Source organism: Antechinus flavipes, chromosome 4 (genome assembly GCF_016432865.1).
Source record: "Antechinus flavipes isolate AdamAnt ecotype Samford, QLD, Australia chromosome 4, AdamAnt_v2, whole genome shotgun sequence".
Taxonomy (NCBI): domain Eukaryota; kingdom Metazoa; phylum Chordata; class Mammalia; order Dasyuromorphia; family Dasyuridae; genus Antechinus; species Antechinus flavipes.
The window spans coordinates 201,360,001-201,374,273 of NC_067401.1; the positions used below are offsets into that span (position 1 = coordinate 201,360,001).

General features: G+C 39.9%; 1 protein-coding gene across 3 annotated transcripts in view; it reads right to left on the reverse strand.

The window, feature by feature from the left end:
• The window catches only part of LRFN2 (leucine rich repeat and fibronectin type III domain containing 2), a 322,576-nt gene that overhangs the window by 49,670 nt on the left and 258,633 nt on the right, over positions 1-14,273 (reverse strand). For all 3 annotated transcript variants that reach the window (XM_051996896.1, XM_051996895.1, XM_051996894.1), the window contains one exon: positions 1,176-2,621. In XM_051996896.1, the coding sequence (XP_051852856.1) occupies positions 1,176-2,596 (1,421 nt within the window). In that variant the 5' untranslated portion in view covers positions 2,597-2,621. The remainder of the gene's footprint in view (positions 1-1,175; positions 2,622-14,273) is intronic.

Genomic DNA, 14,273 nt, shown 5'->3' on the forward strand with positions numbered 1-14,273 from the left:
AAAAAAGAAGCTTTTGACAGAATAAATCACTTCAAATCCTCAATGGAGTGTGGGTTTGGGAGAGTAAAGGATAGCGAGAAGAGAACAAGCATTTATTTATTAAGTGCCTACTATGTGCCAAGCACTGTTCTAAGTAGTTTACAAATATCTCATTTGATCTGATAAGGCAAGGGAAGTATGGAAGAGGGTTAGATTAGAAAGCTTTGAATTTCTATGTTTCATTGAAACATTAACTATGACTTAGGAAATAGTAGTAGACCAATACTTAACCTTGAAAAGAAATTAATATATTTTTTCCTTTTCATTGATATTATTTTCCAGTGACTATACAGAACAAATTAAATCCCTTTTCTCCATGAAAGATAACCTTTCAGATATTTGAAGACATCTTTCATGCCCAATTTCATGCCTTCTGTTCTCTGGACTGAACATCCTAGGTTCTTTTGATTAATTCTTAGAAGGCAAAGTCTCCAACCATTTTACCATCTTGATTACCTACTTGCCTCCACAGATAGATTACAGTTTGTCAATGTCTGTCCTTAAAGTAAGGAGATTTGAACTGAATACAGGGAGGAAAGAGGAATTAGTAAGGTCCCTAAATTTCCATTGATCTACGTATCCTTCCTTTTTTCTTCCTTCCTTCCTTCCTTTCTTCCTTCCTTCCTTCCTTCCTTCCTTCCTTCCTTCCTTCCTTCCTTCCTTCCTTCCTTCCTTCCTTCCTTCCTTCCTTCTCCTTCCTTCTCCTTCCTTTTCCTTCCTTCCTTCCTTCCTTCCTTTTCCTTCCTTCTCCTTCCTTCCTTCCTTCCTTCCTTCCTTCCTTCCTTCCTTCCTTCCTTCCTTCCTTCCTTCCTTCCTTCCTTCCTTCCTTCCTTCCTTCCTTTCCTTTCTTCCTTCCTTCCCTTTCTTTTCTTCCCTTTCCCTTTCAACACAAATCACCCAATGTGATTGGGCTACCTCCCTCTTTTACAGCTTCTTCTCTAGTGCCCTTTTACAATTTCTTTTGCTCCTGGAAGTTGCTTTGGGTGTCCTTTTAACTCTGGTTTTCACTGTTAAAAAAATTTCTGATGAAGGGGAAACAAAATATGTCTTGGGTTTACAGACCTTCCACTGAACTCCAGACTGCTTCCCCACCTTTGCCCCTCCTCCTGAAATACTCTCCCCAGACCCTGGCTCACCTGTAGATTAATACCTCGTCATCTGAGCAATTGTACTGCAGCTGATACATCTTCACCCGGGGAGCCGATTTGCTCACTGACCACTTGACCAGAGCTGAAGTAGTGGTCACATCCGACACAAGCACGGCTCTCTCTGGGGGCCCTTTAGAGGCCTCCCCACCCCCTGCTCCTCCTCCTCCTCCTCCTGCAGTTCCTCCCCCTCGACCAGCTTTGCTGGACCCAGTGATGTCAGAGAGGCGGGATTTGGGGGATGTGGTCCGGCTGGTGCCATTGCTCAGGTGAGGCAACTGGACAATGGATACCTCGACAGTGGCCGTGGCCTCACCAGCTGCATTGGCAGCAATGCAGGTAAAGGCACCGTAATCTTGTGAGGTGGTAATGAGGATGTCCAGGGTACCGTTGTCATAGGCAGCAGTTCGGGATGTGTTCCCAATGAGGCGGTCATCGGGGGCCACCCAGTGGATTAGAGGACTAGGGTCTCCAATGGCCTTGCACTTGAGTGTTGCAGCTTGGCCTTCTAGCACCAGCAGTTTGTGGGTGTGCTGGGTGATGAGAGGGGGTTCACACATAAACTCCTCTTCCCGCACATGCCAGAAGTACCGGCCCTTCAGGCTGGCTGGAGAGCCACATGTTTCCAGGTCATCATCCCTATCTAGGCGTCTCAGCCATAGCAGCTCACAGTTACAGTGCAGTGGGTTCCCCCCAAAGCTGAGAGACAAGGGCGGGGTGAAAGGTGTGGCGGTCAGACTGGATGACTGGGAGCGGGCAAAGATGGGGTCTGGAGGCAGTTTCTGCAGTCGGTTGGAGGTGAGGTCCAGGCGGGCTAACTTCTGGAGGTCAGCAAAGGTGCCCTCAGCAATGTGGTCCAGGAGGTTATGGTCCAGACTGAGCTGATGAAGGTTCACCATGCGCCGCACCGAGTCCCAGGGCAGCCCGCGGAGATTGTTGTAGGAGAGATCCAGATCCTCTAGTGTCAGCAGGAAGTCCTCAAAGGCGTCATCAGCCACGTTGTCCAGCTGGTTGTTGTTGACGATGAGATGCTGAAGGTTGACTAGGCCGCGGAGGGTATCCTCCCCGATGCTTGGCAAGCGGTTGCTGTCCAAATGCAGCGACCGGAGGCTCTCCAGATCCAAGAAGGAGAAGGGCTGGATGTAGCTGATGGTGTTCCTGGACAGGGTCAGGTCCACCAGCCCCGTCATGTTGGCAAAGTCCTGGCGACTTATGTGGATAATGAAGTTGCCACCTAGACGCAGCTCTACCGTCCGACGGTCAATGTCTGGTGGCACAAAAAGCAGCCCCTTGGAGGGACACAGTGTCCCCAGGGATTCAGAGAGATTCTGGCAGACGCAGTACTTGGGGCAGGCATCAACCACAGCAAATGCCATGCCAAATGCCAGGAGGCTGCTGAGCAGGGTCTCCATGGTCTGGTCACTTGGGCCTTGGTGCCTAGAAGGGAAAGAAGAATAATTAAGATTAATCAACTGCTTTCTTGACTTCCTACTTTCCTTCCTTCTTCTCTCCCTATCTTTCTCTTTTCCTCCCTCCCTCCCTTTCATCCTCCTTTCTTTGTTTCTTTGTTTCTCTTTCTTTCTTTTTTCTTCCTTCCTTTCTTTCTCCCTCTCTCCTTCTCTCTCCTTCCCTCCCTCTCTCCCTTTCTTTCTTTCTTCCTTCCTTCTTTTCTTCCTTCCTTCCTTCTTTTTTTCCTTCCTTCCCTCCCTTTTTTCTTCCTTCCTCCCTTCTTTTCTTCCTTCCTTCCTTCCTCCCTTCTTTTCTCCCTTCCTTCCTTTCCCTCCCTCCCTCCCTTCCTTCCTTCCTTCCTTCCTTCCTTCCTTCCTTCCTCCTTCCTTCCTTCTTTCCTTCCTTCCTTTCTTTCTTCCTTCCTTCCTTCCTTCCTTCCTTCCTTCCTTCCTCCCTTCCTTCCTTCCTTCCTTCCTTCCTTCCTTTCCCTTTCCTCTTTCCCTTCTTTTCTTCCTTCCTTTCCCTTCCTTCCTTTCTTTCTTCCTTCCTTTCCCTTCCTTCCTTCTTACCTTCCTTCCTTTCCCTTTCTTCCTTCCCTCCCTTTTTTCTTCCTTCCTTTCCCTCCCTTCCTTTCCCTTCTTTCCTTCCTTCCTTTCTTCCTTCCTTCCTTCCTTCCTTCCTTCCTTCCTTCCTTCCTCCCTTCCTTCCTTCCTTCCTTCCTTTCCTCTTTCCCTTCCTTCCTTCCTTCCTTCCTTCCTTCCTTCCTTCCTTCCTTCCTTCCTTCCTTCCTTCCTTCCTTCCTTCCTTCTTTCCCTTTTTCTTTCCTCCCTACAAAGGAGAAAAATCTACAAACACAGAATAATCAAAAATTCATTTCTGTTTAGAACTCGAATAGGCTTGATGGATTCTTTGGGATTTTTTTGTGTTTGCATTTAAAGAACAACAGAATTACCTTTCTAACAAGATTAGGCTCAGGCTGATATTAAAATCAGTCTGCATTCCCTTAGCACACACCAATAGACAGACAATGAGCAAAGATGTCTCAGAAAGGGAGAGAGATGGGGAAAGATGGCTTTGAATGAAAATATTTGCCTCCACAACCCACAAAACACATACAGGCAAAGATAATAGAGAACCAACTGGATTTTTGTATAAAATGTTGTTGAGTAGAACAGTGTACTTGCAGTCAGGAAAAACTGTATTCAGATTCTGCTTTGGACACAGCCACAGGACGATAATAAGCAAGCTATCAAATGGCTTTCTGAGCATCAGTGTTTTTATCTGTAAAATGGGGATTATAATACTAGTAGCACCTAGCATTTCACAGGATTTTTGAGGGTCTCAATTGAAGAATTAAGTACAAAATCCCTTGTAAATATTAAAATGGGGCAGCTGGATGGTGGAACACCACCAGGCCTGGAATCAGAAAGATGAGTTCAAACATGACCTTAGACACAAGTTATACAACTTTAGGCAAGTCATTTATTTCTACTTCTTCATCTGTAAAATGGGGATATATTAGAGAATAAATGGCAAAGGACTCTACCAAGAAAAGTAGTGGATAGAACAGATAGGGTTTGCCATAACTGAACAATAAAAGAAAACATTAAAATGCTTTATAAATGTCAATTAGCATTATAAAAAAAAGAAAGCTGATTTTTGAAATCAAATTTTTGTAATCCGTTGTTTATCTTTTGTTTTTGAAGACAACAACCAATGACATCATAGGATAATATCTTGATTACATGTGAATTAGAATTAAGGGAGGGAGAGCTGAGTGTAAAGTCCTTAGCCTCATTCTCTCACCCAGAGTCATTGAAGTCCCATGACAAGACACAAGTCAAAATGACTGGCCATGGCCCATGCTGCCACAGATGCCCTCAGTGTATTTGATGTCTGAGCAAGTTCTGAGAGCTCTACAGTACCTGCTCACTTGCCGCATGGCAATCGGAACAAATCGTTGCCACCCACCCATTTCACCTGGGGAAGCCTTCACATACCCCTAGGTAGGGGGGTTGCAGCCCCCTAACTCATCATTGAGTTTGAGGACTGACAGTTATTCCTCACCTGCTTTAGTTCATCTGCTAGGATGGTTTTATGGGGTGGGGTCATTGGATATTATGAGAAAAACGCTTTGAAAATGGGAACTATTACTTTTTTTCTTCATCATGATTATCATCAAGAACAGCTTCTCAGAAGCCCAGATAAGAGTTGGGTGACTGTGAACACCAAAGCTTTGAGAAGGACTCGGCAAACCCTCACAACAGAGGCAGATGTCCTTGAATATCCCTCACACCTACTGGTTATCTAATGAGGTAGCTAAGTGGCAAAGGGATTAATGTTAGGTCAGGTTTGGAATCAGGAAGACCTGAGTTCAAATGCAGCCTCAGATAGTAGCGGTGAGATATCTAATAAACAGATTAATAGCATCACTTGCCTCCCTGGGTTTTATGAAAATCAACTGAGGGAGAGCTAGGTAGTATAGTAGATAGAGCACTAGCCCTGGGGTCAGGAGGATCTGAGTTCAAATGCAGACTCAGATACTTGAAACTTGCTGATTATGCAATCTTGAGCAAGTCATTTAACCTTGATTGACTTGCAAACCTCCCCCCCAAAAAAATAAATTAAATGAGATAATGTTTGTAAAGATCTTTGTAAACAATCAGTCAACTAAAATGTTAACTTTACAACCAGCTGTTCAGAAATCATGGCCATTACTGCTTTGACTGTCTCTATTATACACTAACCCTTTCCTTCTCCCCAGAGATAGCAACCCCCCTTATGTATCTGATTTAATATAATATCCAAGATTCAGTTGTTTTTCAGTCATGTTTAATTCTTCATGAACCTATTCTGAAGCTTTCCTAAGCAAAGATACTTGAATGATTTGCCATTTCTTTCTTCAATTCATTTTACAGATGAGGAAGCAGGCAAATGGGGTTAAGTGACTTGCCCAGAGTCACACAATTCATAAGTCAGATCAGATGTGAGCTCTGAAAGATGAGTCTTCCTGATTCTAAACCCAGTGGTCTATCCACTGAACCACCTAGCTGACCATAACATCCAGAAAAAAAAACCAACTTATATTTGATTGGATTCATTTTAGGGAGGTTGCATAGTATTGTGATAAGAATATTAGACTTGCAGTCAGGAGAAATTCTTCTATTTCCAAGCCATACTATTAAAGCCAAGTCATTTGCCTTTGGCGTATTCCCATTTCTTTAACTTTAATACAGGGAGAGAGAATGTTAGAATACTAAGTTTGATGTCAGAGAGATTTGAATTGAAATCCTCTCTCTGATACTAACTAGTTAGATGACCTTGTGCAAGGGACTTAATCCCTCTCAACCTCAATTTCTTTCTCTGTAGTAAAGAGGTTGAAAGAGTTGGTGTCTAAGGGTCTTTTTCTTTCTAAAAGTATAATCCTACTAAATCATGATGGGTTCCAAACTGTGATGGTAGAGGGAATTCCTTTGTCTGGAGTCCCATCCACACAGGTAAACTCATACATCCTTTGCATATTCATGTAATACAGTCATAATGATAGTTATTCTAACAACCTCACTGGGATATTATAAGAAAAATGTTATGGGAATGGGAGCTATTACTCTTTTTCTTCATTTTATTACCATCAAGAAATATCTCCTATAAAGTACCCATTTGTACATAGTCTTTTGCCAGGCCCTTTAAAAACAATTTCCCTGATCGTGGACTACTCTTTTAGAGGTTCAGTCAAGGACACACACACTAACCTTGACCTATAGACAACTAGTTGTATAGAAATATTAAGGTAAAACATGATCAGATTGGGCAAGTAGGTGGAGCAGTGGATAGAGTGTAAGGACTGGACTGGTCTTGAGTTCAAATCTAGCCTCAGACACTTTCTGTGTGACCCTGGATAAATCACTTAACCCTATTTTCCTTAGTTTTCTCATCTTTAAGATGACCTGGAGAAGGAAATGACAAACTGCTCTAGTATCTTTGCCAAGAAAATCTGCAAAACCTCTTTGCATGAAATTGGATGTGACAGAATAATAACAAATGGGCACAATGTGATGCTTGTATTTAATAGTCGGAAAATCTGTGATTTTGCCAGTGAGTGTGGTTCCTCTATTGAAGCAGATTAAAACTCTTCCATATATTAGCACCATTTCTGTGAGTTGCTATGACACATAATTTATCACTTGGTGTCTAGTTGTCCCCTCTGCACTTAGTAAATTTCATTTTCAGATATTATACATGCTATCTCTTATTGGGGCTGTATGTGATGTGAACATGTTTCCTCTTTGATTATATCCTATTTATTACTTATATTTTTGCACATGTCATTTTCCCCATTAGATTGTGAGATCCTTGAAACCAAGGACTGTTTTTGCCTTTCTTTGTATCTTCAGGACTTGGTACAGTCCCTGGCACATAGAAGGTAATAAATAAGTGCATGTTGATTTAATGTGTTTAGATTTACTAATCTAAAGACCTTCCAGGACTTCGCTATCACTACACTTCAATAACTTTGATCTTTTGCCCCAAAATATCTTTTCTCCTTTCTAGGAAACCATAGAATCATAGTACTGCACAAATTAAACAGACATGAGAGATCATTTAATTCAATTCTCTACAAAGCATGAAACCATTTTATAATATACCCAGGTGACAGTCCAGTGTCCCCTCAAAGACTTTCAATGATGGGGATTCACTATCTTACAAGGCAGCCTATTCCATTTGAGAGACTTCTAACTGTTAAGAATCTTTCCTTCCAAAGGGACCTGTATGTGCCAAATTTTTTGTGGCAGCCCTGTTTGTAGTGGCTAGAAGCTGGAAATTGAATGGATGCCCATCAATTGGAGAATGGTTGGGTAAATTGTGGTATATGAATTTTATGGAATATTATTGTTCTGTAAGAAATGACCAGCAGGATGAATACAGAGAGGCTTGGAGAGACTTACATGAACTGATGCTGAGTGAAATGAGCAGAACCAGGAGATCATTACACACTTCGACAATATTGTATGAGGATGTATTCTGATAGAAGTGGATTTCTTTGACAAAGAGACCTAACTCAGTTTCAATTGATAAATGATGGACAGAAGCAGCTACACCCAAAGAAAGAATACTGGGAAACGAATGTGAACTATTTGCATTTTTGTTTTTCTTCCCGAGTTATTTTTACCTTCTGAATCCAATTCTCCCTGTGCAACGAGAACTGTTTGGTTCTGCAAACATATATTGTATCTAGGATATACTGCAACATATCTAACATATATAGGACTGCTTGCCATCTAGGGGAGGGGGTGGAGGGAGGAAGGGGAAAAATTGGAACAGAAGCGAATACAAGGGATAATGTTGTAAAAAAAATTACCCTGGCATGGATTCTGTCAATATAAAGTTATTATAAAATAAAATAAAATACATAAAAAAATCTTTCCTTCCTATTGTGTTTCTTCCCTATAAATTCATTCAAATCTCATGTGGATTCACTTATGCCAAGGAGTCTTCCTTGATTAACTCTATCCTACCATGAATTTTCCTTTACTTTTAATTCCCTGAGCACTTTATTAATGGGTACAATTCACTATCTGCCTATGGTTATGAATGTGTTTTATGGACAAATATCACAAACTTTATTTTTTAAATAGTATTTTCCCTCAGTTACATGTCAAGAAAGTTTTTAAGCATACATTTTTGCATGATTTTGAGTTCCAAATTTTTCTCCCTCACTCTTTCCCTTTTCTCTCCTCTTGTGAAATGGTAGGCAGTTTGATATAGTTTATATATGTGCTATCACATAAAACATATTTCTATATTAGTCACAGTTGTGAAAGAAGAAACATATCAAAAGGAGAAACACAAGAAAGAATAAAGTGAAAAATATGCTTTGATCAGCATTCAGAATCCATCAATTCTTTATCTGGATATGGATAGCATTTTCTTTTATGAGTCCTTTGTACTTTGTCTTGGATCATTGTGTTGCTAAGAAAAATTGAGTCACTGACAATTGAGCATCACTCAATTTTCTCCTGGTTCTGCTCATTTCACTTTGTATCAGTTCATACAAATCTTTCCAGATTTTTCCCGAAATCTGCCTGTTCATCATTTTTATTGCACAATATTTTTCCATTACATTCATATATTACAACTTGTATAGACATTCCCCAATTGATGGGCATACTTTTAACTTCCAATATTTTGCCACCATGAAAAGGACTGCTATAAATATTTTTGGTACATTTAAGTCTTTTTCCCTTTTTATGATCTTTTGGGGGTACAGATCTTATAGTGTTATTTCTGGATTAAAGGGTATGAACAGTTTTATAGCCCTTTGGGCATAGGTCCAAATTGTTCTCTAGAATGGTTATATCAATTCACAATTACACCAAAAGTTCCTTAGTGTCCCAATTTTTTCATATACTTTCCAACATTTATCATTTTCTTTTTTTGTCATATTAACCAATCTCATAGATATGAAGTGTATTTCTCTAATCAATAGTGACTTAGAGCACTTTTTCATATCTAATTTCTTCATCTGAAAACTGCCTGTTCATATCCATTGATCACTTATCTATTCACAAGTGGCTTTTATTCTAATAAATTTGACTAGGTTCCCTATATATTTGAGAAATAAGGCATTTGTCAGAAATACTTACTATAAATATTGCTTCCAGCTTTCTGCTTTCTAATCTTGGTTGCATTGGTTTTATTTTGCAAAAGCTTTAAAATTTAATATAATAAAAATTATCTATTTTATATTTTGTAATATTGCTATCTCTTTGGTCATGTATTTTTTCCTTCGCATAGATCTGACAGATAGACTATTCCTTGCTCTTCTAATTTGATTATGCTGTCATCCCGTTTGTCTAAATCATGATTATTACCTGTTCATTTCCCTCCATCTTATTTATTCTTTCTCCTGTTTGTCCTCTCATTCCTTTCACCTCTTCATTATTGTTCAATTTCTGTCTACCACATCCCCTGATCTGTCTTCCTTTCTGTCACTTCTTACTCCTCATCCCTTTGCTAATCTCTTCTTCTCCTAAATCAACTGATTATGTATATATTATTCCCTCTTTGATCCATTGATGAGAATATGATTCAGGTGATGCTCAAAGCCCACCCTCGCATATTCTCCTCCACTATAATCTATCTTTTGTGCTTCTTCATGTGAAATAATGTACCCCATTCAACTTTTCCCTTTCTTTTACACCCAGCGTAGTTTTTCTCATCTCTTAATTTTTTTATGTAATTCTATTTAATTTCCCTCATACTTGTACCCTCTGTCTGTGTATATTCCTTCTAACTGTACTATTAGTGATAGAATTTTTAAGAATTACAAGATCCTTTTTCCTATGTATGTACAATTTATCTCAGTTGAATCCCTTTAATTTTCTTTTTCTCTTTTTACCTGTTCATGCTTTTCTTAGGTCTTGATATTGAAAGTCAAATTTTTGGTTCAGTTCTGGTCTTTTCTTTATGAGAGCCTGAAATCATTCTATTTCATTTAATGATCATTTTCCCCTTAAAGTATTATACTTAATTTTGCCAAGCAAATGATTCTTGGTTTTAGTCCTAGCTCCCTTGCCTTCTGGAATATCATGTTCCATGACCTCCAAGCTTTTAATGCTGCAGCTTGTCAAATTCTATGTAATATTGATTGTGACTCCCCGATATTTGAATTGTTTCTTTCTGACCTCTAGTCTGATAATTCTGAAATTTGGATATCATGTTCTTTGAAGTTTTTATTTTGGAATCTTTTTCTTGATTGGTGGATTCTTTCAATGCCTTGAACATCTGATTCCTGGACATCAAGACAGTTTTGCTCAAAATCGACACTTCTTTGATCAATTTCCTTGATAATTTCTTGAAAGATGCAGTCCAGATCCTCCTTTTGATAATGGCTTTCAAATAGTCCAATTATTTTATATTTTCTCACCTGGATCTATTTTCCAGAACTTATTTTAAATGCCATGAGATATTTTACATTTTTCCTTCTCCCACCAGTCTTTTGAATTTGTTTGACTGATTCATTATCATCCATTTGCCTAATTATAACTTTTAATGTATTGTTTTCATCAATTAGCTTTTATTATTTCTTTCCCATTTGACCAATTGCACTCTTTAAGAAGTTTTCTTCAGTGGATTTTTGATCTCCTTTTCTGTTTAGCCAATTCTACTTTATAAGTAGCTTACCAAGCTGTTGACTCTTTTTTTTCCATAATTCTCTTGCATCATTCTGATTCTATTTCCCAATTCTTCTTCTCCCTCTCCTATATAATTTTGAAACTACTTTTTGAGTTTTTTCATGAGAACTTTCTGGGCTTCAGTCGATTTCTCATTTTTCTTTGGGATTTTGCCCATAGGTATTTTGGCATTTTTGTCCTCTTCTGAGTTTGTATTTTGACCTTCCTTGTCACCAGAATAACATTTTGTGGTTAGATGATGATGATGATTAGTTTTTTTGGCTTTTCCCTTTCTTTTAATTTGAACTCTGCTCCCAAGGTGGAAGGGGTACTGTTTCAGGCTCCCTGTGCCAGTGCCTACAGGCCCTGGCTAATTTACTTGCTGCTGCATTGATATTGCCATGAAGCTCACTGGGGACCTTAAGTCTGCTGCTGCTCTGAGGGAGTGAGATAGGGGGTGGTGGGTGCTACTGGAGACATAAGAGTCTGGTGGCTCACCTGCCACTCAACTGGGGCTGTATTTGCTGTGTTTGGCATGTGTTGAGCTCTGATGCTCAGGCACCTGCCTGGCCAGAGCTACACTGAAGCACAGGGAGATCCTACTGTAGAGGATGCCCGTCTGCCAAGTATACACTGAAGCACGTGGCAATTCCCACTTCATCCTCTCTTGCTGCTTTGCTGAAATGAACCTCTCCTGCCAATCCTCCAAGTTTCCTAGACCTAAATGATGATTTCACACTGTCTCCTTGTTGGTTCTTCTGCTCCAGAACTGTTCTGGAATGCTATTCCATGGTTGTCTGGAGGTGAATACTGCTCACTGCTCACGCCACCATCTTGGTTCCTAGAAGTCTAGACCCAGCTTTACTTTATATAAAATAACATTCGAGAATCCTCAGATCATTGCTGTCAGAATTGGAACATTGGGGATGATGTAGGCAGCTAGGTGACACAGTGCAAATCTAGGCAGAGCCTGAAGTCAGGAAGATCTGAATTCAAACTCTCACTAGATGTATGGCCTTTGGAAAATCACTCAATCTTCATCTCTTGCAGTTTGCTCAACTGCAAAATGGTGAGAAATACCTCCCAGAGTTATTGTGGGAAAATGAGATAATATTTGTAAAAGATTCCAAAATAAAACAGTTTTTTTTGCTGTGCAATTTGTATCCAAGCCACCACAATCCCTTTGGAGATTATCGTGGCAAAGATACTGAAGTAGTTTTCCATTTCTCCTTCAGCTCATCTTATAGATGAGGAAATTGAGAAAACAGGGTTAAGTGAGTTGCCCAGGGTCACACCTGTCTGTGACTGTCTGAGGCTAGTGAGTATCTGAGGCTGGATTTGAACTCATGAGGCTGAGAATTCCTGACTCTAGGGGTGGTACTCTATCTACTGCGTTTAAATGCCTGGCATTTAATATGCCTTTAATAATTATTTTCTTTCTTTCCCTTTTTCTTCCCTTCCTCCATCCCTTCCTCCCTCTCTCTCTCTCCCTCTTTCCCTTTTTTCCTTCCTTCCTTCCTCCCTCCCTCTTTTCCCTCTTTCCTTCCTCCCTCCATTTCCTTTCCTTCCTCCCTCCATTTCTTCTTTCCTTCTTCCCTCCCTCCTTCTTTCCCTCCCTTCTTCCCTATCTTCCTTCTTCCTTTCTTCCCTTTCCCTCCCTCACTCCTTCCCTTCCTCCCATCTTTCCTTCCTCTTTCCTTTCCTCCTTCCCTCCCTTTCTTCCTTTCTCCCTCTCTCCCTCCATTTCTCCCTTCCTCCTCTCTCCCTTTTTTCCTCCCAGACTTCCTTCTTCCCTCCCTTTCTTCCTCCCTCTCTAGTTCCCTCTCTTTCTTTCCTCTTTTCCTTCCTTCCTTCCTTTCTTCTTTCCTCCTTCCCTCCTTCCCCATCTCCCTCTCCTCCTTTCCTTTCTCCCTCTCCCTCTCTCCTTTCCTTCTTTCCTTTCTTCCTTCTTTCCTTCCTTTCCTTCCTTCCTTCTTTAGTCATGTAATATGTTGGAAAGAGCTCTTGCTGATTTTAAAAAGAAAAGAATTTGGATCCCAGCTCTGTCATTTGCCAGTTTTAAGTTCATTTTATGATATTTTTTTGAGCTTCCATTACTCCATCAATGAACTTGAATTTGAGAGATGGAAGGGATTGTAGCGACGACATTATGCTGCTTTGTTTAATAAGTGACTCTTCAAGAGGAAAAAAAACAACTAAACATCAAAACAAAACATTATACACTTTTAAGCTTAATCTGCATCTTCCCCATCTTAAGTTTACAGAGTCAATGAAACAAGAAATAGGGCACTGATTTGTAATAATTACCCATTTCTAAGTTATAAATGTTATACTGAAAATTTAATGATTGGCTATGGAATAGAAGAATAGTATAATTTCATTTTTGTATAGACAAGGAAAATGAGGTCCAGAGAAGGGATATTACCAGGATAAGTCCACAGATTGTTCAGTGGATAGAGTAAGAGGGCTGAAGTCAAGAAGGCTCATCTTCCTGAATTCAAATCTTCCATCAGATACTTACTAGTTATATGACCCTGGACAAGTTACTTAACCCTGTTTACTGCAGTTTCTTAGCCTGTAAAATAAATTGGAGAAGGAAATGGCAACCCAGGCCAGTATCTTTGCCAAGAAGATCCCAAATGGGCTCAGGAACAGTTAGATACGGCAACAACAACAACAAAATCACACAACTAGTATGGATCAAGGTCAAGGTCAGGTTTTAAATCCAGATCTGGTAACTTTCTATTGTATTATGCATTTTTGTAGTAATTACTGGCATCCCTTCTACCTCTCAATTTCACAACCCTACATTTTACAATAGAAGAAAATGCAGTCCAAAGAAGAGGATTCAGTCCTAAACAAGTCTTTATTAAATGCATATTATGAGCTAGGCATCTTGCTGAATACTGGAAATGCAAATTAATGGAGAAAATAGTTACTGTCTTCCAGAAGCTCATATTTTAATGGGGAAGAAAACCCATATATAAATAGGCATATACAAGATACATATAAAGTAGATCCAAGATCCAAGTTAACTTTAGAGAATAAAGCATTAGCTGCTGGGAAGACTGAGAGCTGCATAAAGTGGTATTTGAGCTGGGTTTTAAAGGAAATCAGAGATTCTGAGAGATTGGTGAAAGAGAAGAGTCCTAAGTAAAGGCTTATGCCTTGCAGTATCAATAAAAAGCAGAGTGAGGATTTGACTTTGGATCTTTGGATGCCCCATCCCTAAGTGGTTCCTACATTACCTCATGGATGACAGAAGTTGCTGCTGCTTGTGCTTCTATCTGAACCCCTCCCTTCTTTCTCCCATTTCTGGCCTTCCTCCCAATCTTCTTCAATAAGGGGGAGGGGAATCTAAGGGGCTTTAGGAAGCACACTCTGGATCTTGCAAAGACACCCAACACATTGTTTAAAACAGTTTTGTCCTTGTAAATTATGCTAAATAAACCACATTTAAAAAATA